The following is a 26565-nucleotide window of genomic DNA, read 5'->3' on the forward strand; positions in this document are numbered from 1 at the left end:
TCCACGGCCGGCCTGTGGGTGTCCACCATCTTCCCGTGCTCCCGCCACGGGTGCGCTCCACGGGGTGAAGGGAACCCGGGGCCACCTGGGCCCGGGGCTCATGGCCACGCTACGGTCAGGGAGATGCCCTTTTGGCAAGGTACGCCCCTGGAGAACTTGCCCAGGCGTCCCCAGCAGTTGACCGAGCCCCTCAGCCCTCACTCCCCGCCAAAGCCAGCGGCAGCTGCCGCCTCAGGCCCGGCCCTGCTGCCGCGGGCTGTGCGGGTGGTGCTGGGCACCGCTTTGCCCTCGGACCTACACCCCCGGGGCATGCGGGGGTTGCTTTCCCTCATAATTTTTTTTTTTTTTTTTTAAGTAACAGAGGGGCTACTTTCTGCTCCGGCCTCAGAACACGGCGGGTTTGCGGGCGAGCGGAGGGTTGGGAGGGAGCCCGACCGCCCCGCCGCTGCCGCTCCTGGGAGATGTAGTTTGTCGCGCCCGCCCGCCCGGTGCCATGGCCGCCCCGTGAGGTAGGAGACGCGTTTCCCGGGCCTTCCCCCACAATCCTTCCTCGGCGCGGCCGCCCGCAGCGCCGGGGGAGGGGTGGGGGCAGGCGGGCTGGCGGGGGCGGCGGGGCGAGATCGGGCAGGAGCTGGGCGGCCCCCCCAACCCCGCTCCCGCCCCGGCCTGCTCGGCCTGTGCTGCTGCTAGCCCGTCGGCCTGAGGTCCTGCCTGCCCCCTGCCTGCCAGCTCCAGCGCTCCCGGGTCCTCTTCAGCTTTCTCCTGCCCTCCTGCCTGCCTGCCCCCCTGAATACTGCTCTGCCTGCCTGTCCCCCCGCCCTGCCTGCCCCCCTGCCCACCGCCCTGCCAGCCTGCCCCACCCGCGCAGGCCCGGTTCCCGGTGCGAGGCGAGGCGGAAGCACAGAAGTTCCCCCGAAATAACCTGCAGCCTCTCGGACGAAAGCTGCCCGGGGTCAGGCTCTCTGGCTGTAACCCGCGGGCAGGCCTGGTTCGGTTGTCTCCCAGCGAATTGCTGCAGGTTATGCTGCACAGCCACCTGCAAGTGTGCTTTACTGCATGGGAATCTTCCAAGTTTTACTGTTTTCGTAAGCAAACAATGAAGCACATAAGTAAGAAAGAGGGATCTGAAGTTATCATTCGTTGAAGAAAATTGGTTTCCTCCAGTGCGTGTGTGGGTCGTTGGCTGTGCTGGGCGCTGGTGCTGCAGGGACCAGGAAGGGTGACTGGGGCAGAGCTGGTGTGGGGATGGAGGCAGGGGACCCTCCTAGGGCAAGGTGGTGGCAGTGAGCAAGGTCCTGCAGCTTGCAAGGACCCTGGGACATGGCTGAAATGGTGCCCAGGGGCTCATGGTGGAACAGTCTGATGGCCCACTAATGCTTTTGGTTTTGATTTGATTGGATTTTAATCTAGGCACCGTGATCGATACATCCCATTTGCTCTCTTCTTATTTTCCAGAGTTTGGAGCATGTGAGAACCTGCCAGAGGAATCACTAATATTTTAATTTCTGCTTCTTCAGGTATGAAGATCTTATATGGCTTTTTGGTTTTGATGGTCCTTGAGTTGGTGTTAGTTTAGGAATTTCTGTTATCTGTGACACTAGTATAAACCAAGTGATTACACGGGTCTTTTTGTGGAGTTATGTTTTGATGTATCTGCACATATATGCTGTAAATGTGCACAGTTTTAAGTGCTTCTGATGTAATAGAACTACTGCATCTTGTGGCAGTTAGTGATGGATTCTTAGTGCAGCAGCTGTGGCTCACAGTTACTTCCACTGTGTTTCTCTGTAGTCTTTGGGCTTTGCCATTTTACCGTGTTTTCCCATGACCCAGTAGTCCTTTTTTTGTATTGTGTTGTTTTTTTGAGAAGGCTTGATTCTGTCGTGCAGATGCTGAGAATGATGCATGACACATGTAGTGATGAGTTCTCCAGTGACTGTTTAGGTGGGAAACGTGCATTTTTGCTTCCTGAAATATATGCATTAAAAAAATCAGCAACAAGAGACAGGGGGAATGAAACCCCTTTTCTAGCTCAGGACATACTCAGCCATCACACCATTTTAAATGCAGTCAAATAACCCTAGTAGCTCGCTGCTTCCCAAGGCCTTGTGACTGGTGACTTTTATAGCTTTTCGCAAAGTAGATAAAATGGAGGTGCTTAGAAATCCCCAGCAGACAAATATCTTGAGTTCCATTTTGTTGAGTAGATGGAGTTATTGGCAGGCTGAGTGAGACTTTCAGCCAAGACAACTTGAGTGGGTTTGGGAGTACCCAGATGGCTGTGTAGACTTTTTCTGGTGCATGCAGGCTAGTCGATACTCTGCTGTTGCATAAGCAAACAATGGCGAAAGTGGCTGGGCTGTGGTGTGGTTGCTGTGGTGGACTGGAGCTGTAATTCAGTGGCTGAGAGACCTGGATTCAATTCTGTGCTCCAGCACGGGCTTCCCATCTGTCTGGGGCCCAACTCCTTAGTCTGTCTGGGGTGGTCTATGTTGCACAACAGCATTGTGCAGAGATCCTGGAGCTGGTATCAGGTGAAGTCTAACTCTGGGACTTGGTGCAGCCCTCCCTGGGAGCTCTTTAGCCCTGCTGAGGACACAAGCCTCTAGAGCTGCACTGGGGACTCTCTCCGCCTGCTCTGGACCCCGAAGACCTCACAGTATTCAGAACTAGCAGAGGATTGCTAGTACAGTGCAGAGGAGTGCGGTACAGGCAGACCTTCTCTTCCCTTTCCTTTCTGCAGTAGTTTGATCTGCTTCACAGAGAGGTCTGAGTGTAAATAGCCTAGTGATTGTGAGGTACAATCCCAGTGAAGAAGGCCACTGATATGTGTGAGTGTTATCATTTTATCCCTGCCCTGCATAGGAGTGTACGAGTACACAATGGTTAAATTAGCATTTGTCATGGAGCCTCTGGCAGGGCTTCAGGCAGAGCCTACTGCTCCTCTTTCTTTTTCACATAGCTCAATACGAGACCTCCTTGCTAGTGAGCGAAGGTAATAGTGACCTTCTGTGGGGCCCAGTCTCCATTCCCAGTAGCACTGTGTTTGTTAAAGGAGCTTGCATTTTCCCGGAGAACGAACAATGCCTGACTGTAGATGTGTTCTGAACTCCTATCTGTGCCTTATCTGCCTCTGGAAAGGCAAACATGAAACTTCAGCTGTTTATTTGCCTGTATGCTTTTAAGATACCACAACCTTGAAAGTACAGTGTCTGAGCTTTTTGCTTTTGAATCGACGACCTCAGTGCTATCAAATGTTTTTTATCAAATGTGAAGTGAACCCTGGCTTTTTCTCTCCTTTCCCACTTTATTCTCTCTGCTCCTTCCCCCAGCTCCACCCATTTTTTTTCTCTCGGGTTTTCATCTGTATTTAGTAAGGTCTGGATCAAGATGGAGACTGGAAGAGTCAAGAGGCAAAACGGGGAGAAGTGCTTGACCACTGGAAGCTGGTGGTACAGGATGTGGGAATGCAACATGCAGAGAGCGGGGGCTTCTCCGCTCAGTTCCAACCACAGAAGATGGTGTGAGGACAGACCATCAAAAGTGTCAGCTCTCACAGGAAACATTTGGGATCAAAACACCACTCTTAAAAACAGAGGGAGCATTTCTTTACTTCCCGTCCTTTGTGACTTCAGTGCAGCTACTCGTGATGGATACACAATTCAGGCAGATTCAGGCTCGTGTCTCAGCAGGGCGGAAATATTACAGAAGTGTTGTACTGGATGCTTAAATAATCGACTCGCAACCAAGAGCATTCTCAGGAATGCACACTGTGGTACACATTATATGCTGCTTCTTGCTGGTGGGACAGTACCCTGCAATCAGACCCCACAGATGGGCTCACATAACGGTTTGCTGAGTCTAAAACTTCTTCTGTATGTAAAAAATCACTAAAACCCCATTTTCAGCATCATATGCCAGATGCTAGCCTATCTTTGAATGGCTGAATTCTTGCCTTTTTAGGACATGTTGCAAAATTGATTTCAACTGGAGCACAGAATTTACAGCAATTTAGGAGAACAGTGAAGACTGCGTCTGATGAAGCACCCACCCAAATCAGCATTCTGAGATGAGGACGCCCCATTGGGCAGTGCAGTCCCTTCAGATCAGGCCAGGCTGTGTAACTTGGTTTCATTGAGAAGCATATAGCTGTCTGAACCGTGCACTGAGAACCAGATTCTGCTCTGTTGGGGGATTTTGGCTGTGACCATCTGGCAGGGGACTTCAAATCTTGATGGTCGCTGAAATTCTGGTGGAAACATCAGAAGTTAAAATACTTGTTTTCTGGAGGTATAACACTAGTGAGTTGTTAGTTCACAGCTGCCCTGACATTTTATCAACAGGAAAAGGGAGCTGCACAACTCAGGAATAACACAGTAAATACTGAATGACAAATGAGTTGGCCACGGCACTGCTCTCCGTGGGGATGTTTCCAGGGTGGTCTCTGCTGGGTGAGGATTTTGCAGCTGGGGGAAGAGGGTAGAAGAGGACGCTCTAGCTGGAGAAATAAGGGCATCTGTAAAGAAGCTGGCTGAGCAGTGCAGGAGCTGCAAGAACATTTACTTTACTCCCTGTTTCTGAAGGAAGGTCAGCAGCAGCTATTGTGGTGTGGTGATGATTTATTCAGCCCAGCTGCTGGTGAAGGTTTAGACTAAGCTGTAGGGCCTCCTCCTGCTTTTCAGTGACTGTTGTTACACATACAGGAAACACCTCGAGGGGGTCAGGCAGGGAAACAAGCTTAATTTGAAATCCAGCAGCTGAAACAGAGACCAGAGAGCAGTGTTGTGGCTGTGTGCTGCAGCTATCAGCATCCCCTCAGGCACTTCTCAGCCCCAAAGTTCAGCTCTGAAACATACGTTGACCACTCAAGGGATCAGCGAGTGGTTGGTTCGCTTTTGTGTTATTACGAGCTGCATGGAGAATATAACTTATTAGTAAATCAGAAGGAACTGGTAAATTATATTAGATACTGGGATTCATTATGCATTCAGGCTCTGAACAGGGCAGGTGGGCTTAAAAACCAGAAGACAGCTCTCCTGGGTGCTTCTGTCCGCTACATCTCAAACATCAGTGAGGTGGTGTGATGTGCACACGTGTCAAGCTTTCGAAAGCAGCCAGCCTTGGGTTTTCAGTTGGGCAGCTGCTGGGATGTACTGTGTGTGGTGGAAGCAGAGCCTTCTCTCTGCGCAAGCGTGGCACCTGCCCAGGGCCTGTCAAACCCCTGTCCTTCAGCGGCACAAGCGTTGCTTCTGTCACTCAGCTCCAAAAAGGCCCACGTAGGTCATTCCTGAACCATGTTGCACTGGTACGCTGCCACGTGCTGTGCAGCAGATGAGTCTGTCAGAGAGGTGCAGAGTGGACATGCTGAGAAGAAACAGATTGGTTAATTCTTTTCTAATTTCCATTTCTTGAAGATGCTTCTGCCCAGGTCTGTGCCTTTAGAAGTGTGACGCTCGTCGGTGCTGGGTGCAGCCTGCTGTGGGACAGACAATATCATCACACGGCCAAGATGGTGGCATTTAACTGGAAGGTGAGGATGTTTCATATTCATAAAGCAGCAAATTTCTGCTTTTTTGGGCAGGTGCATGTAAGATGTGTTTGGGTGGTCCTGTGTTTAAAGATGGTTTCCTTGCCTGGGTGAAGGTTGTTTAACCACCATACTCTCTGCACCTCAGGGACAGAGGACTCGTTGTTGTCCTTTCCTGCCATACGTGCTTTCACCTTGTCGGCTGGCCCCAGTACTAGCTGTCAGGGCCTTGCACTTTAGGCCTGAGCTCAGCGCTGGTAGGCAAGCTCTGCTCTGCTTGCCTCTGCTCCTCCTGGCTTTCCTCTTTCCAGGCTTTTCTCTGGCTGCTCTTTCCTCATCTCCTTTCATTACTGGAGGGTGTTTTCTCCACTATGTCTTTTAGCGTATTGGGGCCATAAACACTCTGCAGGGTATGCGTGCAAGGCACAGAAATGTTTGAGCAAGTACCTCATGCATTAACAATTTTAACATGTTAAATCGAACGGTTTATCAGGAAAGAAAAAGCTAACCCCAAGCCTTGGCTTTGCCTTTCTGGGGTTGCAGAGCTGTGGCTTAAAGAGATTGCCACTTTTAATATGTGGAGAGATTGGCAGAGGATGATGTTTTTTTGCAAAATTAGAAGGGAGTAGCCTGGTGTCAAAGGTAATGTGCAGCTTGTAGAGATCAGCGTTATAAAAGACCCCACTTGAGCCTCTGATTTGTGGACTTTAAGGGCACACAATAATGGTGTATGGAAACATGGCTTTTGTAAATTCATTAGTTTGACAATGGCTAAACAGCTTTATGAGGTGCTGGAAGGCCTGCTAGAGGTACAGGGGGGTACTGGGAGGCTTGCTAAGGGGGAGCTGGCACTGTGAACCTCCTGTGCAACACTGAAAGACCGGACCAATCCTGCAGGCTAGGTGGCTTTTTGAAACTGTGTGCTGATAAGTTAATGTACCTTCAGTATCCTTCTGGAATTGACATCTTAGTCACTGAGTGTCTGTGCTGCTCTTGTTGTATTTATGTTTCAAGTTCACAGTGTTACCCATTCGTATTTTATTTTCCACTCCATGTGCATCTATAGTGGCATGCTTTTATAATGTTGAAATATGAGCAATTTTGGTGGTTCCAGGCATTAAAAACTCCTGAAACCGAATCACTGGAGGCTGTGGGTTTTTTTTACTTTTCTTCCAGTTTAAAGGCCTTTACCTATACCTTCCAGATCTGGGCAAGTTAATTGCAAAAATACCATGGATTAAAATTTCTAGGAGCACTAAAGTGTCTTTGGGGATCACATCTGATAGCTGATATGTACGGATCCATTGCTCATGGGAGAATTGTTCAGAAGCGTTTCCACTTTTACAATTCTCCTAAGATATTCAGTTCTTCCCCTTTTTCAGCTCTAGATCGTGCCAATATTCCATTTGCTGTAAAGCAAGCAAAAGCAACAAAGACATGTTCAAAGGGGGTCCATATACAAACTTGAGTGAAGTGAACTTGGTTTTGTCCTTTCCCCTAGACATTGATCTGCCTAGTTTGAAGTTTCCTACAGAAAAAAAAGCATGAACGGGGGAGCATTACCATTGCTTTGAATAATGCTGTTGCTGTAGGAATCTGTATTGCATCCCTGTAGATTCATTTTTAATTGTCCAAGTGTTCCAGTAACTGCTTAAATATATTGTTTTGCATTTCAGGCTTTGGAGAATTTCCCATTGCTGATGTACATTTTGGCAGCTAAAACATTGATTCTTTGCTTAGCGTTTGCTGGAGTAAAAATGTACCAGAGTAAAAAAATTGAAGAAAAACTGAAGAGGGAACGTGAAGAGAAATTGAAAACAGAAGCAGAGAAAAAGGATGATTGAAGAGTCTCTCAGGTATAGAATTTATTTGACAACCGGGTGCTCGATCATGGCATTGACATATTAATCCCATTATGTTTTGACTTGGATGCACTTGGATTGTGTAATTAGAACTATCCCCATTATCTGAGTTCTTGTAATATTTGTCTCCTGTGATGTTTCAGCGTATTTGCACACCCGTATCATGCCCACTCTTTGGAGGAATTGCAGTTACCACCAGAAAACTTGGCAGCCATGGTTCGTGATTTAGGAGCTCTTAGCACAATATTCTTTCTCTGCTCTTAATCTCCCTGAATTTTTATGCCCAACCAATTGCACAGGAAGTCCTCATGCATAAAGAGTTGGTTAAATTGGGCAAAAAATGTATGAGAGGCATGACAGACAAGATGATGCAATAAGACCTCTTGGCCTTAAGTCATCATAATTAAGATCATCATTAATCATAATTAAGAATCAGCCATTCCATATTAGTTAAATACCCGGCAAGTTGTAGATAGTTTAGCTGGAAGGGACAGATCTCATGCCATGGAACTGCCCAAGGTAACAGAAATGCTACGGGTTATGCTGTGTACCATCCACCATATATACTTCATTGAGAAGAGTGAACATCATTCTGCATGAAAGAGCAAAATGAACATTACAAAATTTCTTAAAGTTTCATTTCCCACAGGCTGAATTCCTTCCCTCAGCTTCCAAAGTTTAAGCAATCGTTGCCTTATTGAATCAAGTCCATTAGCAAAATGAGTGCTGACTAGTGCTAAGATTGTATTCCCTGACTTGTTTGGTATGTGATTTTTGTATCAGTTCATTTCACATCTCTCTGTTCTGCAGAAAAATGGGAATTCTATTCCTGCCTGCCCTTTGTAAGCTCAGTGGGAGTTTGATGTCATGTTACTCTTTATTAAACTAAAAACCTTTTGAGGTCATCACCTCACATATGAAGAGTTTCAGTTTTTAGATATGTTTACTAGTTTTGATTTCAAACATATCACTGTTTTATTTCGTGCAACAAGGATTGGAAATTGTGACAAGAAATGGGGCTCTGGAAATAACCATGGAAACGAAGTGGTTCATTCGCATAGAAAAAGCAACAAAAACAAAGGTGTTTTTCAGTCTCCTGTTTACATCAGGCTGAGGACTTGTCTCTGGGCAGACTTGTGCCATTTTAAACTTGTATTTTAAATCAGTTTCACTAGCCACTGGAAAATGCCATGAGAACACTTCTTTCCATTTTTGCAGAGTAAGCTATATGGAATTTTATTTTCTAAACACGTGAGAGATGGGCTGCCCTGCAAGTGAGCAAGCCTGCTACTTGTAATGAGCGGACTGTACCGTGCTGCATGTGCGGCGTTGGGTCCCGGGGAGTTCTGCCTGGCAGAGTCCACAGCCCAGGGAATTGCTGCACCAGGGTAACGAGCTCATCCCACAAGGCCTCTGTGTCCAGCATGCGATGTTGACCTTGTTGAATGACTGGCATTAAAGCATGTCAGGTTTTGCAGAAAGTAACCTAGTTGCCCAGTCACCCAGAGTTGCCTACCAGAGACCCAGTCCTTCCCAAATCCTGCCATCTCTCGGACTGTCAGCCATGTCTTTCTATAATGGAATTGCGAGACGGAGCAAATTCTCCTTCCCTAAAAATGTTCTCTGGTGTCAGCACCGCAGAGCTGCGATTAGCTCCGATTGCAGCGTGCCACGTGGGAAGGTAGATTTAGCCCCTGTGCTGCCAGCATGCCATGCCTGGTGTTCTCACTGCTGTTTCCCCACCCTGCAGATTTTCTGACACTTGGCAGCTTGCATTGGATTCCTTTCCTGGGAGAATGAAACGAAGCCTTCCTGTAGATGAAGGATGTGTCAAAGGAATAAAACCCTAAAGGGTAACATTTGCTTGAACTGTATCTCAACTTTTTATACGTGCAGCAAAATATCTAAGCCTCTATTTATCCAATAAAAAAACCTTCGTAAAAAAAAAAAAAGTAATGGCCTTGGCTGCTGCTTATTCAAATGCTACAGTTAGAGCTGCAGGGGAGGCAGTTTTTAGATATTAGCTGCAAGGAGGTGGCTGGTTTTAAAGAGAAAAACACTCTGAATCCATCGTGGGTGTGTACAAGGTTCATGGACAGACAGAAAGAAACGGGGAGGGCTCTATGCAGTTTCTTCAGAGCAACTGTTTCCTGCAGGGGTGTAAATCTGAGACTTGTGGGCCCTTTATTGAATCCAGATGAACAAATGCAGGAGAGGAGCTTTTCTGGGCAGGTCTTTTCTCAAACTACTTTTCATACCTAGGACTTCCTTAGAGTAATGCAAATCACAGTGTCAGTGTGAAAATCTTTGAGGAAGTTTCATGCAAGAAGGTATCTTACGTTATTTTGCTGTGCACAGTACCTGAGAATTGTGTGTGGCTCTCTATTTACTACTCGGCCTATGAAGCAGAGGGGGTTTTCATTACCATTACTAGCTGTCCCTGTGAGTTCAGTAACACCAAATCCCGAAGGATAAGCTAACTCAGGTTAATCAACAAAGCAGATTTTTTTCACAGAAATAAAAGCTTAGGTATGTGTAGCAGTGCCAACAGGTACGTTTGCCTTCACGTTTCCATTATAAAGCACTTCCTAGATCCTTGTATCTTCTGGAAGTTAAAGTGAAGCTGAAATCTGACAGTGGAGAGGGGAGAGGAGGGAAGAGGAGAGGTGGAGGGCCCTTGGGGAAGCCTTGGGAGCCCAGCAGGATGTGGGAGGCCTCAGGGATGGCTCGCTCCTGCCCTCTCCCTGCCGCTGCGGGCTGAGGTGACAGCTGGGGTCATACCAGCTCAGGCTGCTGCAGCATCCCCCTTTCAAGCCTTACCTAAGTTTGCATGCAGCTGATACAGCTGATGCTCAAAGGGCTCTCGCTGTGGTGGAGTTACTCACAGGGAATTGCAGTGATTTTTAGAAGCTCGCTGTTCATGCGGTCACCTTGGTGACTGGGGAATATAAGTATTGCAGAAACCCATTCCTGGGATAGAGCAACATCTTTGCTACAGCAGCCTCGGGACTGCCAGGCTATGGAATTCGTAGTGCCATTGTAAACCAGCAGTTTCTTTCTATGGTCTCAGCAGTCATCTGTCTACGCAAAGGTGGAATTGAATGGTAATTTAATTAAATAGCTCTGCGGTGTTCAGTGAGAACGGACTCTGCTAACCACCTCCATTAAACAGCTATTGAGGGAAAGGCGCCAAGGTACTTAGCTAAGCCACACACCCAAACCTTAACAGGAAATTATCAAGCCTCTGTAGTGTCCACCAGCTTCAAAAGTAAGCAATGTCTTGGCTCCATGCAGCCACTGGTTGCCTTTGAATATTGGCCCCAATCTGGGTATTTTTAGACTCTCAACCAAAAGTAGATTTTACCAATAGTAATAATGAGATTTTTTAAACTGAAAGCGGAAGTGTTCTCTACTTCAATACAGTTGCTCTGTAAGCAGAATCAAAGGTTTACAATCTCCCTTTAAAGCAAGTCATTTAGGATCAAAGCAATTGGGCACCAACTGGGCACCATTTAGCACCCCAAGCAATCAAGACTGGCATTAAAATATGGGGGCCCTATCTCACCAAACATGTGCAGGAAGGGAATTAACACAAGGAGCCTCTTTTTGTACCTGGCTTGAATGGGGGAGAAAGTAGCTGTGAGGAGTCTCCTCAGAAGTCCTCCACGTCACCACCTTTTTGCCTCTACAGCCAAATCGGAGAACCTCTTTGTACATGTAAGACTTCAAATCTGGTCCAACCTGGCTGCTTTTTTCCTTAATTTCAGAGTAGTGCTACAGCATACACAACCCCTAGACCTTATGATGGGTGTCGTAGCAGGCTAATATCTTAGAGTTTCCAAAATAAGAAATCTTATCCATTCCCTAACCTGAACCAATATCTGGTCTCTGACATATCAGGGTGGAGTTTTGATCTATGCTATCACTGGACAGGTACAGCATTATTTTTTTTACCCTTGGGCATGCTATGTGCTGCAATTGCAGCCTTAAAACAAAAAAATATGCTGACACTGGGGGGAGACAGCAGCTCAGATTTGTTTCAGTTTCTTGTTCAGAAACCACCTGGGGACCTCGAAGTCTGGTTTCTTGTTGAAAGAAGAGTTACAGGATTAGTCCTGGCAAGTTTAAAAGAGGAATAGAGAATTCAATTCGATTGGGTTTCTGCAAGCAAGACGTGGCAGCAAGGATAGAGATCCTTGAAGTGCTGAGTGTGTATGATTGTGCAGCTTGTTAGACAGCAGGGGATCTTACGCATGATTCTCTTGTAGACATTCCCATCCCAGAAAGAGAACCGGGTCCCACTCTTCTGGTGCCTACAGAACTACAGTCTCCTCCTCCTCCCCCATTCCATAAAATTACTCTTTTCAAAAAAAGCATTCATGTTGTATAGATGGGCAGCTTAACCTTACACAGTACCTCACTTGCACAGGTCTTGCACTGTCAGATGTTGTCATTGTCACCAGTGCCAAGTGTTGAAGACTGAGAACCTAAAAGGGTTACTGGCTTTTTAACTTCCAGTGTTTGCATCTTTAGGCTTTCTTTTACTGACACGAAGAACATGTGTTTTTAAACAAAAGCTGGAATCCTTGCATAGTAATAAAGGATCTATTTGGGATTTTAAGGGAAAAAAAGTAAACTCTCTCAGGTTCTGAGATGACTTAAGTGGCTGCTGGAATCAGGCTCTTCCAGCCTGAAGGAGCTCAGTGGCTGTGGGGTATCTGTGGTCGTTAAAGTGAAAACTAAGTGAAGAAGTATTCAACACGACTGTTTTCTCATTATCCATTTTAGACTTTGGCTGGAATGAACTTGGCTTGATTTTCGTACCACTGAACGCTTTTAGTCTGAAGGCCACCAGACTTCTACCAGAAAGACAACAGCACTGGTGCTGGAGGAAGGCAGAGCTCCCTGAGCAGCGCCCCAGGTCAGGAGAGATTGCTCTTGAGCCATTGTGCTGCAAGTCAGGGTGCTAAATATTTTTTGGCTCTTCCAAGAGCCTCACATGCAAACAACTATTTCCAACATTTCCTTCCTCAGTTTTCCTCTTAGGGATCAGCAGTTCCAGATGTTCTTTCTTACTCTTCTCAGTAAAGGCACCACAAATGGTCTGCCTGGGGTACAGTCTTTCACAGTTCTTGACCCCAGTTCTAACGTGTGACACTCAGTCAGCATCTCTGCCTACCTGCTGACTGTCAACCCCCTGGCCTCAACTCTGGCCAAAGAGGAACACTGTGGCAAACTCTCATAGCCCCTTTCCAGCTCTGTCATGGGAAAAACCAGTAAGAGTTCAGACTGAGCTGAAACAAACCTCTCTTTTTTTCAGCCTTTGACAGTTCTTCACACTCTTTGCAAAATTGCTTCCGAAGACGCATCAACTTGCTGCATCCTTTCCCTATTTATTAACTATGTACTCACCTCAGCCTCCAAGTCAAGTTTAGTGAGGGCTGAGAGACCTCACATGAAGGAGCTGACTACCCTGTGACAGTCTTGTGCCTGACATGCTCCCAATCACATGGAAAACAAACAGTGATATGGCTGTGCGAGTGTACAACCCACATGAGCGTGTGGTGCCAGATCAGGTAAAATTTCTAAAACCTGAGTTTATGTTTCACCGCCAGACACGTGCCAGAAGCCATTTTCAGATAGGCTGTCTGGAAGTGGCTACCTGGTTTGGGGACTCAGAGGTGGCTGGATGTTAACTCACAACCCACGTCACTCCACAGTTTGGCTTTGGAAGCTGGTTTGTCTTGGCTACTGGAGCAAGCCCAACATATCATCTAAGCTCAGTGGGACCTTGATTGGCATATGTGTGTTCCAGTCTTGGGGATAATCAGAGCACCAGCTGGCCCTTCTGCATCTGGTAACAGAAATACCCGGTAGCTGCCAGAACAGTTATCCCCATAGCAATGGACTCCTCATATGTTCCTGTAGAGAAAAAGTTTGGGCACAAATAAGTGATTAGGCATGTATTCATGTATATCTCCATATGGCATCAATTTCTCCCTCTCCGAATCTGACAAAAGAGCGATTGAAAATGTCAGTGTGTACCAGCATCAAAGGCTGTGCCTCACCACGAGAGTGTTTCCAGTCTACCCGAAGGCTCTTGAGATGGCTGTCACAGAGCAGAGAACGTATATAGCTGCTTCCTATTGATCACTAGAAACACAGCATGGGTGACTATCCTTTTTTATTCGTCTTTTTTTTCCTGGGCTTCCCCATATTGGTTGGTTTTGCTCTCCAATGCCTCAGCTTCTAATGGTGTAGCACTTTCCCAGTCCTATGGCTCTTTTGATTGCTGTGACTCATATTCCTCTGGCCTAAACTCAAGCTAATTTCCTGGCTTGGTGTTTCTCATTGATTTGAGGAGGCTTAGAGCTAGCCAACAAAAAATGTCAGACGCTGACAGTTATATGCAGTTTAACTGGCCCTTACGTGTCTTTGTTTTCTAAAACAGTTTTCTTATTTTGCATTTCTTACATAGAACACTGTTCCTGTTTCCCTCCTTCTTTCCTATGTGCGTTTCTCTCCATACCTCCTCCATACGGTCACCACAGAAGGAAATGTCAAGGAACAAGTTCACAGAGACAGAGGCTGGGCTTTGAGCGATGTGAGTTGCCTTTCCACTACCTGGCCAGCCTTCTCCCAGTTCTCAGGCATGGCACAAAATGGGCCCCACTCTGCCTGCTCAGTCACAGAAGCACCCACCTCGTGCCCCATTTTTACGTCCCTGGGTTGAGCTCTTGCCCCAAGTGCATTTGTCCCGTCTGTACCCTGGGTTGCAGCATTCTATTAGGACAGATGACTTGAAAAAGGGGGAAAAAAATGTGTTGAGCCGATCATTGCAGGCCTGCTTCATGAGCTGGAGGAAAATATATGGTTTTTTACATGAAGGCGAGGCTTGGAAAAGTATTTAGAAGTAATTAGTCAATGAGACATCACGAAAATTCAGGTGATTTGCATCCCAGCTAGCTCAGAGCAGAGGGACATCTGTTATAGCTTCCTCATCAACATACGCATTTGCATCTGCCTCTCGTCTTTATGCAAAGATACTTTAATCATTTTATTCTAGTGGTGCATTTCAGTCACACAGGGAGAGTCGTGAGTGGGAACAACAAGACTTGCTTTGACATCCTGCAACGGTCAAGTGTTCTGAGCCTCACTACAAGAGCTATTGCTAGCAAACCTAATAAAATAATAGGTATTTAAAATCCTACCAAGAAGATACTAGATTCACGCATGCTATTTCAACTGCTCTTGAATAAGGTGCATGCTATTTGGTAACATCCTCCCATTAGCTTGTTTAGTCATATGTTAAAGGCATTGCTTGTCATCCTAAATTACCAGCTGAGTCAGAACTGTATGAGCCACAATATTTTTCTTCAGTACAAAGGGTTACAACGTTTTGTCGAAAACATGGATTGTAATTACCCTTATGCAGCAGCAAAGGGGGAGGGAGGAAGAAAGAAGAGGACTCATCTCAGAGGATTTTATATAAAATACCAAAGTTCATTTGATTTCAGACTCGGTTCTTTTTCCACACATGTTAAATGGGACTCGGCAGAAAAGTTTCGACAGCCCTCCACCTCCCAGCAGGAGGCTGGGAAGAGTGAAGGTGTTTAGCGAGGCTTTCCCAGCCCTTTGCAGGGAAGCGATGTTTTTCCCTCGCTCTCTGGGAGATGTGGCACCAAACACTTCCTCTTCCCTCGTGCTTTTTTCCATTAAACCCTCCATGGAGGCTTCACCCTCTTTTTACCAAAGAATACTAAACAGGAAAGGCTCACAGCTTCCTGTGACACAAATTACTTCCTTTTGAAACTTCCTCCTTGCTAAAATGGGTGGAAAGCAGGTGATTCTGTACCTGGTCCCATGGACTCTGCTGCGAATTAAGGATGGCAGAAGGCACTCCCTGCCAATGAAGAAATGTTGCAATGTGTCTGTAAAGCTGCAGCCGCATAAGCCATGGCGGCAGAGACTGGTAAGGCTGAGCTGCAGTGAGGCAGCAGCCGGGGACTCTGCTCCATTCAGGTTCGGTCTCCTTCATGTGAATGCAGAACGCAGCGATGAAGTCATTGGGTTTGTGCTGATTTGACTACAGCGCACTGTTACTTCTCTCCAATAGTGTAGTGCAGTGTCATCGGGTGAAGGTAAACAGTCGTTGGGAAAATGGGGTGTGCATCCTTTGCTTCTTAAGAAAACCAAGCTAGGGTGCAATTACTGCCCTATCCTTGTGGTAAAGAGGCACTGGACTTCTTTCTTTCCTCATGCTGATTTCACACCTCTTCATATTCATCGATATTTAGTGGAGCAATCGCTGCTTCAAGCCAAAGTGAAATTATGTTCAGGGCCATGATACCAAGACAATAAAAGCATTCCTGCCCCTCTCCAGTCTCTCCCCTTTTTCCCCCCACTCTCTCCTCCTTGCATTTGAAGCACCTAATTTTCCATTCTCTGATACACCCATATTTGTAAAAAAATGAGCAGATGTTTTTGCTGATGAATATGAAGCTGAGAAAAGATGGTTATTTTTCTCTGTATCTTTTCTCAGCTCCTGAGAATTACATGCGTGGATTCTTCTGAAGGTAGACGAGACTCCCTTTTTTAGATATCTCTGTGCCACACCAAATTACAGTGCTCGTTTAGATGGTTTCCATACACAGGAGAAAAACTGCTCAGATTTGCCTCAGTGTACTGAAATGTTTGAGTGAACCTGTGAATCATCTCATAATTGATTTCTTTTATGTTTTTATGGTCTTAGTTCTCTTAGAAGTACACAATAAACACATACCCAGTAACGAGCAACACAGAGAATGCAAATTAGGAGGGTTGGTTTTTTTTCAAAAAAACAAGGAAGTGTTCAATGAACTTGAAAAAACTGCTGTTAAGAAATACTACTTTGCATCACTCATAAATAATCTTTTGAACTCCATTCTGTGAGAAATCATTACATCTCAGTAATAAATGTCATAGATAAAGAAAATCTACAATGATGAGTGCTGTATTTTATCCTGAGAGATTGAACTCTTCATGCTTTAAAGCCCGAACCAACTACTAATTGTCAGGCTTCAGAAAGGAACTTCCCTTTTAGAAAGATTTCTTTTACCTGTCACTGAAATGTTTATTGCAGACCACTGTTGCAAGCAAGGTACTCGGTGTAATGAACTACTGAGCTGATAGCAGATGTTAATGCTCATACGATGGGAAAGTCACATTAAATTCTTCAGACTTCTTTAAGCCGTGGACTCTGGTATCAGTTACGGTCTAGCATATTCCCTGCTCAGAAGTAGATCTCCCACTGGGGCCAAAGACAGGCTTGACCTACAGAATTCATTTCGCAGCCCAGTCTTTCTCGAAATTGAGGGCATTTACATCTGAGGCATGGTCTCAGCGCTCCCATAATGGAGGAATTCATGCAGAAGGCTGAATAAACTGGATCTTAGGCACACTTTGGCCCATTTTTGTGATAAGGCAAATTAAATGTCCCTTCTTAATGCAAGTGTAGTGCGCATCAACCTAATCCTGGCATACCCCTAAAATGAAACATTCAGATTTAAAATTATCTCTTTTATTAGTGCTATTGACATGTTTTTTAGGTTTGCACCCTTTGAAGGAAAGGGCTCAGCAGAGCTGGAACAGGGTAACTCATTGAAAAGATATTTAAGGCTTGTCTGCAGAAAGAACTGTTTAAGAAAGTGTGTCAAGGTAGTAGTTCTCCCATCGCTTCACTCTGTTAATCACTACCTTCCATTTGTTTGGGGTCATCTTCTCTATTCCTTTAACAATCAAGTCACTGAAGAGGATACACGTATAGGAGTGGGTCTTCTCAACAGACCTCAGAGCAAAGTCCTTCCTGTTGTTTATAATAAACCATTTCAAAGAAGACCAGGCGACATCCATAGGATAGAGATAGTTGTAAGACGAAGGCACAACAAGAAGCTCATGGCCATTGGCTCTAGCAACTTCAGGGCAACACTCAATGCTGGACGTGTAGATCACTGGTGAGACCGGTGGCAGAGTTCCTGTCTCTGGCTCCTTGCTGTCTTTTGCCCCCATATGCATCGTCTGCCTTTTGTCCCTTATTACAATTACGCACTTCCCATAGGAGGTGGTCAGAGAATCACACAACTCCTGAAAAACACCATTCTGCTGATGGTTGGGCAAATCAGCTCTTAAGAGCAGTTTGTACCTCCAGGGCACCCACCCTTGGCTGCTGCCAGCGTGAACAAGCGTCCATACCGGCCAGCTCAAGCTGGCCTCCTCGGCTATTTTTTCTCCTGTTATAAGACTTTCTGGAATATCTGTCTCCCCTAAAAAAACGGTGTTGAAACTGTTAAGCTGCAGTGTCCTCAGAGCTCTTAAATACTGCAGGCACTGCCTCTTTGAAGCAGCATCACAGCAGCCCCTGCGAATTACATGCCTGAGGAGTGGATTTGCAAAGCGCTGCATGTTGGTGTCCTCAAGGTTCATGAAGGATGCTCACAGACCTCACAATGCACCCGTTGTCCCGGCGTTACCCGCGGTGTCACACCCAACCAGCAGCAGCATCAGCAGGGGCTTCCAGGTGGCTGATCAAAAGGCATCTTGGAAAACAATGGTCCCATCAGGGGGGGTGGGCCGCAACTGTGCAGGTAGTGGCTTCTGGCATCAGGACTTTGCTCATCTTGAACATTGTGGTTCCTTCTGTCACAGCACTGGGGGGGTGGGCCCTGTGCACGTGTGGGCCAGTCAGGCACTGCTGAAAGGGGTCCAGAGGGATGGTAATGTGGTGGAAGGTGCTGCCCAGAGTCAGCATGGAGAGTGAGCCAATGCCTGAGCTTTGAGGCTAGTGGTAGAAACCATTCCCTCCCTCCCTTGGCAAGCGTGTGGCCTCATGGAAGATGTGGCCTTGAAATCCTCCTGGGTGGAGAAGGGGGCTGAACCGTGGGTATCTTGTTATAGGGGGAAGGAGGACCCCCATATGAGCCTCTGTTATGGGCAGGCCCAATCCTGGCAGTGTTGCGCCTCGTGACCGGCGCCCTGTACGATGTCCACCGTGCTCAGCCTGCCCAGCTCCAGGCCTTGGAACGGGAAGAAATAAGCGATATCTCAGACAACGCTTCAGGGTGAGGGATTTTTAGGAGTAATTTGGTTTCTAGAGTCCTCTTAGGTTCCCACTTTGTGCACCCACTTCTCCATTTTGTTCTGGCCCTACCAATGAACCCTTGAGGCACCTGTATTGAGCTTGATACCAACACCATCACCCCCTCCATGGGTGAGCAGCACCTTCAGAGAAATGGTAGGGACTATGGAGGAAAAAGAAAATTGCTCGTGTGGTGTTATGTGAACACACAGGCTGAAATGAAGGTCAGAACAGAAGGCTGGACAGGTACCACCCTGCTGCCCTGGCAAGTCAAAGGGGGAAACAGGAGCACGTGGCAAAGTGAGGGCTGCAGCCTGCCTGGGGAGACAGGAACAGCCAGGGAAAGACGTGTGTGTGAGTGTGTGTGTGTGTGCAGGCCCACTGAGGGCAGCGAGTGTTCAGCTTGGGAAGGCTGTGGAGCAGCAGAAAGTGAAGACTATTTTGACCCAACTTGTTTCTTACCTGTGCCTCCGCCTCCCTGCAGATGCACACGCAGAATTTTACCGCAGGAACAAGCTTGTCAGTACAAGACTGTTAAATTGCTCCTACTTAGCTGTACCTACAAGGCTGGGAGTGAGTGCTGGCAGCATCGTCAGCCTGCCGGATGGGGCTGAACAGCACAAACATGTCAGTCTCTGCTGATGGCACAGAACATGGATGGATGGAACAGTTTTCCTTCCCCCTAACGCAGCGGGAAACTCTGGGAAGTCAAAAAGTGTCTGAAGATGAACATGGCCAGTGGGGTATAACTCAGCTGTCTGGATGCTCTCCTTGCTGAGGCAAATTAGTGAAGGGGCACATCATTAGCATCACACAAAGAGCAGAAGTCTGAAAATTTGATATAAGAAGAAAGGGCATACCCCCAGAAAGAAGCCTGTATGCTTTGTTAGCCAGATGCAAAATGATGGCAGATTCAGATTGTACACATATGAAGAAAAATCCTTGAATAAGTAGTATATATCCATATGAGAATACAACATAAAACAGTAGTTACTTATCTTTATTAGCATTTCACACTGTGGTATATCTTTCTCTTTTAGTGTTAGCTTTTGTCCTTAATAAAGGTATTCCAGGAGCTTAACTTGACATGAGTAGTCCTACTGGAGTTAATAGGTGCTCATTATTTTTGAAAAGTGCACATGTTTAGAGGCCTGATTAGGGCCTGAGGTCCCCCAAAATACTGATTTAGGGACCTCACTGTTCAAGAACTGGATGTAAAGTGTTGAAAGAACTACCTGTAAAGAAATCTTATTCCCTAGTTCTTCTTGGTGCCTGTGACAAGCATCCCACCCATGACACCCACTGGAACCGCAAATTGTATTCCCTGTTACCTAAATTGAAGGTATCATTTCCTTGTCTCCTCTCTAGAGAGGATTTACTTAATTGTGCCTGAGTTGGAGTGTGCCATCCTTTGGATAGACACAAAACGGGCATGTCACTTTTGTTACTTTTGCTTTCTAGCTACTTTCTGATTGTGAATGGACACCAGTAGGAAACACATCAGGGAAACAACTGTGGTAGCATCCAGGCAGTGTCCCCAGGTACAAAAGTGAGGTAGGGCTTCCCCTCTCCTTCCCTGTCCTCTCCTCCATCTCCGGGCTTGTCCCTGAGGCCTCCTGGCCATGCCAGGCTGACGATGGCTCTAACACTGCCCATCTCGTCCCTCTCAGACCTGCCCCTGTCATCAGTGGCAAGTGGCAGCTCTGTGCTGCTGTCCCCTGCAGGCTCCTCACAGGCTGAAAGCCGTGGTGCTTTTTGCCTCTTTCCTCTCCCACCCCATGCCTACACAGCCAGCGAGCACTTCGAGACAGGGACCTTTCCTCCTTTTGTAATTTTAGGTTTCTGACATTCCCTAGCAAGGCCACACTGTGCAAAATCCCTGGGCATAGTCCCTACCTCACGAGTGCATTTGGGATTTAGGAAAAGGCACTTCCGATCGCTCTCTTATCTTTCAGCCGTTGCATCAGAGTCTCCTGCTCTTGCCCTGCTGCCCTACCAGGAAGACCTGCGGTCTTGCTGGGTCGGTTGGTGTTTGGGCATCAGCGCTGGGACCACCCGCCTTCCCCCACCGCCCCCAGCGCACGGAGTACATTGCACCCAGCATCCCATGCACGGGGCACCGGCCGTGGGTGGCACCTGCCCCCCAGGCATCTGTGGGAGTGGGAGGGTGGGCTCAGCAGCACGTGGAGCCTTTCTCAGGGATGCCCAGGCTCGGCGGCATCCTGCTCCCCCTGGGAAGGAGGTGGGAGGCCTGGCCCCTGCCTGCTGCCAGCTCCTCCATCACTGCCTGGGTACAGGAGTGGGGGCTGAGCAGTGGCACCCCACCCCCCTCGATGCACTTTTTTGGTGCTTCACCAAATTGCATCGTACCACTTAGCTACATAACAAATTTACCAATTACCCCTGAACAAAGTCCCTGTCAATGAAGCAATTAGGACACCGATTATCAGTTACATACCAATTACCCATTTCAGTAGTAATTATGTTATTAGGTTACCAGTCACCACACTCAATATGCAAGCTAAAAATCATCACAAAACCTTTATTTTAAAATGCCAAATAAAAACATCATGAAATACAGAACATAATGAAATACACATAAACAGTAGGCATAATACTAGGCAAACAGTGGATGTTTTTACCTGCTGTATTATATTACATGTAGCAGCTAAAATGAAGTTGCTAATTTTGAAATTTAACATTTTATTTTTATCTGAACAAAATGTTTCGTAAATTTGATTTATTTTTTTCCAAAACCAACACTTGAGAACATTATTCTACAGGGAAATTGGTTATCTTCCAGTCTTACATGGAGTGAGAAAAATTAGGATTCTTCTAACAGATACCATATCCAATTTAAATAATGTATTTTCCCTCCTAGCTGTCTGTTGAAGTCCTGCAAACTGGCTAAAGTCCCATGCCAAAGTGGTATTTCTGGTGTCAAATGAGACTTTCCAAAAGTGTGTAATTTTAGCTCTTGATCTGTGATGGAACCAGTAAGAGAGGCACTTGCCAAAATCAAAGGCAGCCTCAGGATGGAAACAGAAAAAGGTGGAAACTTCAGAAAACAAATTAAGCCGGTACCTAAAGCAAGAGCCCTAAACGTCTCAGAACAGAGCTAGAACCACTGCTGGTGGTTTCCCGCAAAGACTGGCAAGACACCTTGTGAAAACTGATGAAATTTGGTTTCCAGCATTAGGGACTCTGTGCCAAGGCTGAGCTTATCAGCCTTCCCCTTGGTGGCATCACAGTCATGGCTTCTGCGTAAGCATGGCCACTATTTCAGGTAGAAATACTTGGCCATCTACTGCTTGGACTCTGTAGGAATGGGCTATCTGTAGGAGTTAAAGCTTTTTATCAGATGTGATTGACACTGTATGTACACACATATGCGTCTCCCTCAGGTGGGGAAGAAAAAACGGAAGGGGAAGCTTCAGGGTCAAGGGGTTGGTGTAGAGCTGATGGGTGTGCCTGGGTCTGGGAAGGGGACACAGCCATTAAGTCTGTTCCCCGAGTGGCCAAGGCCTGATTTTAGCTCTCCGTACAGGACACAGAGCCCCCGCTGCAGGGTGAGCACAGGGAGAGGAAGGACCCACCTCACCCCCACCCCAGGCTGCCCGCAAGACCAGATTACCTGTAAGGGTGTGAGCAGGAATGGGCTTGTCCCCAAGGGAACACCAAAGGGGGTATCAGTAGACTTCTGTCATACATCAGCGGCGAATGAGTTTTCAGAAGCTCAGTTTGCAGGGAGGCAAAGAGCACTTCCTACGGTTGTGGAGTTCACCCTCCAGCCTGGCGCTTCCCCTGCATCAGCCCGGCCAGGAAAGCAGCAGCCGCTGCTGCGGGAGGTGAAATTTGTCTGCACAGAACCTGGCGTGGCTGATGGACTTCTGAAACCTGTATCTAACACTCACGATGGAAAGCGACGTTTTACTCTGCTTCCTGACGCTGTTGTGTGACTGGAAAAATTGATAAACTGGGTCTGCAAAGCAGGAGGAATTGTCACTACTGCTAGAAGTCAGGCTAAAGTCTTCTCTCAATGCTGGCACTGGGCAGAAATTGATCCTTCTCCAAAACGGACAGTGGTACTTGCCACCTTCTTGAAAACACTCACACTGGGTAGAAGGAACAAACCTGGAACCGTAAATGTTTTTTTCTACCTCCAAAACGCCTTTCATTTTTCAGATGCGAATAGCTGTGCTGCAGCAATGGGAGCCTGGCTACTGAGTGCGGTCAGAAGCAACATAAATAGCTGATCCTGGCTCAAACCACACAGTTATTAAACCAGACACAGTAATGAAGCCAAAGGCAACGGGGTCCAAAACTAACTCAATTGCCCAATTGGCCTCTGCTGGAGACAGTGTCTGGGGAATATGCACCTGTCCAAAAAAGGAGATGTCTATGTTGGAAAGCTGAATCTCTGGAATTCAAAGAAGAAGTGTGGAAAGCCAGGAGAGTGGTGTGGATTTCATCTTGGCTATCAGCTGGAAGTATCAGCCTTGGAACATGTCTTTTGAGATCAGGCTCTGGAAACTCCCATTAAGGGTATGGCCCACATGAAGTAAATAATTTCCAGGCAGTTGGCTTGGACCAAACAGTGGCAAAACCCCATAATAAGATCACTATATCAAAGCAGAAAAGGATACATTTAAAAAAAAAAAAAAAAAAAAGAGAGAACAAAATCACTGTAGCAAAACATGAAGCTACAAATAGAGTGAAAACCTGTTAAAGAAAAGTTAGGAAATATAATGTTTCCTAGGGTAAAAAACCATTGAGAACTTTTTTCCTATCAGTAACAAAAAGCAAACACACAAAGCAACATAAAAGAGGCTGAGTGGAACCAGCAACACCCACCCCACATGCATACAATTTTACAGGATTTCATAGGATTTTTGCTTCTATAACAAAATGCCTTGAAGTTCTTGGAGTATCTGCACCACCAGCTTCCAATCAGTTTGATTTGCAGACTCCAGAGCTTTTTCCAATGAATGTGTGGACCAAGTATAGCAAGCTGAAGCAGCCCACTGCCAATGTTTGCCTCTCCACAGCTGCCCATCCTGGACTTTCTTGTGTCTGCTGAGGCTTGGCGGCCTGCAGAAGACACCCTAAAACTACCACGGCACCCCTCTGCTTGCTGTCTACCACCCGAGGAAGCAGCAGGGGCTGCGAGCTTGGTGGGATTTCACGATGAGGGGGTTAGCACTAAACACTGAAGCAATTTGTCGGGGGTTATTGACACAAAGGTGGCACAACCCCGAGGGCTACAGCTGTGAGTTGTCAGCCCTGATGCTGTCTGGGTGGGGCCCGGGAGGGACCCTGGAAAGATGTCAGGATGTCTGGGCCCTCCTCATTGTCCTGGGCTTTGGTAGAGGGCTGACACGCAGCAAGAGAGCTGCTGAGAAATGCAAGACCACTGTCAAAAACCTGCTGCAGACCAAGCCTGCCAAGCGATGAAACAAGTTCAAGTCTGACATGTGCCTCCAGACCCTTGAAATAACCTTCCTTCCAGAAGGACCGGACATGGGTCAGCTCCCCTCCAGGTCCGGGTGCCCAGTGTGGCCGGTGACGGTGGACGCAGAGGTGGTTGTGGCTCTTTCTGCTTGGCAAGAGCGTGCCCAATGGGCTTACTGGCAGCTCCGACCCTCCCAGATAAATAAACGAATGAATAAAAAATAACAGCAAACAGGCACACCAACTGTGCCCCTGCCGGAGACGTACTGGCCCTGCTTGAAGCACCAGCATGCAAAGGAAGGCCTTCCATCCTCCCGAGAGGCAAGCCATAAAAACACATGATAGAAACAGCCATGAAAGAGCTCGGCCAGCAAGGACTTGATTTCCAGCCTCCTCTCCAAAGGCCTGAGGCTGAAATAATGCAGGTTGTACTCCAGTACCTTCACAGCTGCACATGGGAATCTTGCACAAGAGCTATCTGCCCCTGTCCTGGCACAGCTCCTCATGTCTTGCTTTCATGAATGAAAAATATCCCTGTTTAGACTCGGTATGCGCAACAGAATGGTAATAAAAAGAAACCATTTTCATACATTCCTCAGGACTGTGTCTGTGCTCGGCGCCTCAGACGCAGGGTTGGTTTTGCTGTCCTGCCTTAGCTGCTCCAGTAAGACAGCGCTGTTGATAATAACGAAAGTGTCTTTGCTCTCCTTTCCTGGAAGCTCCACCTTGCTTCTCTGAGGATTAAGCTTCCCAGAATAGAGATAGTCAATATAATTTTCAGGCTTGCTGGAAACAATATTGCTGAGCATCATGACAAAGAGAAGAAAGCCGAAAAACCCAACGATGATGAGGATATAAAACGAGGCCATTATCTCCTCTTGCATCTCCAAGGCTGGGTTGCTGAAATTATTGAACCGAAGGGTCTTCTTTTGTTCCACAAACATGTGGAGTAAATTCGGCATGACCGAACTGCTGTTTGTGTGGTTGCTGAGAGCCATCTCACCGCTTCCACTCCGGCTGCAAAAGCTGAGCGAAACAAAGCAAAACAAAAGAAACAACTTAGCTGGTTAATGCACATCTGTCCTTTTGTGTCTTCTAGCCCGGGTCCTTCACACCGTTTCCTCTCCTCTCTATGTAGGTAACTGCACTCGGCTGTCCTTTAGCTGCCTGTCTTGCATGCAGAGAGCCACGGTAAAAGTTAGTGGCAAGTCAGCGCAAGAATTCAGAGAATCAAGAGCTGTTGCTCTCTGCATGAAAGACGCGTGTGTACATGCACGGGCACATACTACTCCCTTAGGCTGACTTTGTTTTGCTGATGACATAGCGTCAAAATCAGGACACAGGAATAACACTGCCAATTCCAGTGACTATCTCAATGGAAACAGGATGACTCGTTCCTAGGTACCAGTACAATTCGAACAACACCACTGTTAAGGGGAGAGAAGAACAATACTGGTATTATAGCCCTGGCTCCTGAGTGGAAGGGCTGTTCTAACTAAATCATCCACAGTAAAACCTGCTGAGTTGAAAAGGAGCTGTGGGAAGGAACTAAATGGATCCAAACTGATGTAAGTTTGTTATCTTGCTGAGAAGGAACTTGAGAGAGAAATAATTTTCTGCCAAATTATGTTTCTTGAGGTTGTCTTCTTTTCTCTTTGTAAGCTTTTTTCAAAGTCATTTTTAGCACAAGAGAAACTTAAATCATTGCCTCTAAGCGAACCACGAAATCCTTCCATTCTGAAAAATCTCAAGATAAAAAGTTTTTACTCCATCTTCCAATCCCACATCCAAAAAATAAGCTTTTTCTTTTGTCAGCAACAATTTTCTGATTTTGATACCAATCTATGTATAATTTTTGGTTCTCTGAAATCCCTTTCTTTGGGAAGTATGTGACAATCTTAGAAAAGCTTTGTGCAAATCTGCCCGTGAGGTCTTGCCCAGCTGTAAATAGAAGCCAAGAGTTTCATCCCAAACGTGCAACTGTTGCTAATTTAAAGTCATTCACTTTCCTTGTTGCAGCTTTCCTTGCTTTTCAGCCGGCACTGATTAACCTGTGTAGCTCTCCTGTTGCAAAGGGTCTGTACAAACTGAGGCTGCAACCCCACCTATTGCAACAAGAGCTCTGGTGATTCACAGTACCTCAGGATTTGACCACTCCCTTAAATCTTATACGAGAAACCATTTAAGGAGCTAGATAGGAATAACAGAATATAAAGCTCTGAAAAATTTCTGCTGGACACTAGAGAAAGCTCCCTCAGAGCAGCTCTGCCTGCCAGTCACCCCAGAGACATCTGGCAGTATTAAAACGGGGGTTTACCCTTGGAAAAGATCGTGACCTGAACCCCAGGTCAGGGCAGCTGCATCCTTGGCTTGCAGCCTCCTTCCCTTTCTCATCCTGCTTGCAGGCACTGGTGGCAGGACATGTTTTGTCTTCCCTCCTCGTGCCTCACACTGGGATGTTCGCTACTCCTGACTCAGGAAAGTCAGGCATTTCCTCTCCGGTCCAGCTAGGATAAGCCCATCACCAGACCACTGAAGTGTCGACTGGGTGGCTGAAATTGCCTGAACATCCTGGATGATTAAGGTTAGCTATTCCTGGTTAGGTTTCCTCC

The 26565-nt window shown here is 46.7% G+C and overlaps 1 protein-coding gene and 1 long non-coding RNA gene across 2 annotated transcripts; one reads left to right on the forward strand and one right to left on the reverse strand.

Moving 5' to 3' along the window:
• The first annotated feature begins 475 nt into the window (after window positions 1-475).
• On the forward strand, window positions 476-5501 carry LOC309669681. Its single transcript, XR_014268936.1, has 3 exons — window positions 476-509; window positions 1456-1517; window positions 5415-5501. It is a non-coding gene; the product is annotated as an uncharacterized lncRNA (long non-coding RNA).
• An 11566-nt stretch (window positions 5502-17067) lies between these two features.
• On the reverse strand, window positions 17068-17829 carry LOC309686052 (protein FAM243B; the record flags this gene model as incomplete). Its single annotated transcript, XM_082498581.1, has 1 exon — window positions 17068-17829. The coding sequence occupies one exon, from the start codon at window positions 17827-17829 to the stop codon at window positions 17068-17070; it is 762 nt and encodes a 253-aa protein (XP_082354707.1).
• Window positions 17830-26565: the final 8736 nt, after the last annotated feature.

Source organism: Vanellus vanellus (assembly GCF_965231255.1).
Source record: "Vanellus vanellus genome assembly, chromosome: 1".
Classification (NCBI taxonomy): domain Eukaryota; kingdom Metazoa; phylum Chordata; class Aves; order Charadriiformes; family Charadriidae; genus Vanellus; species Vanellus vanellus.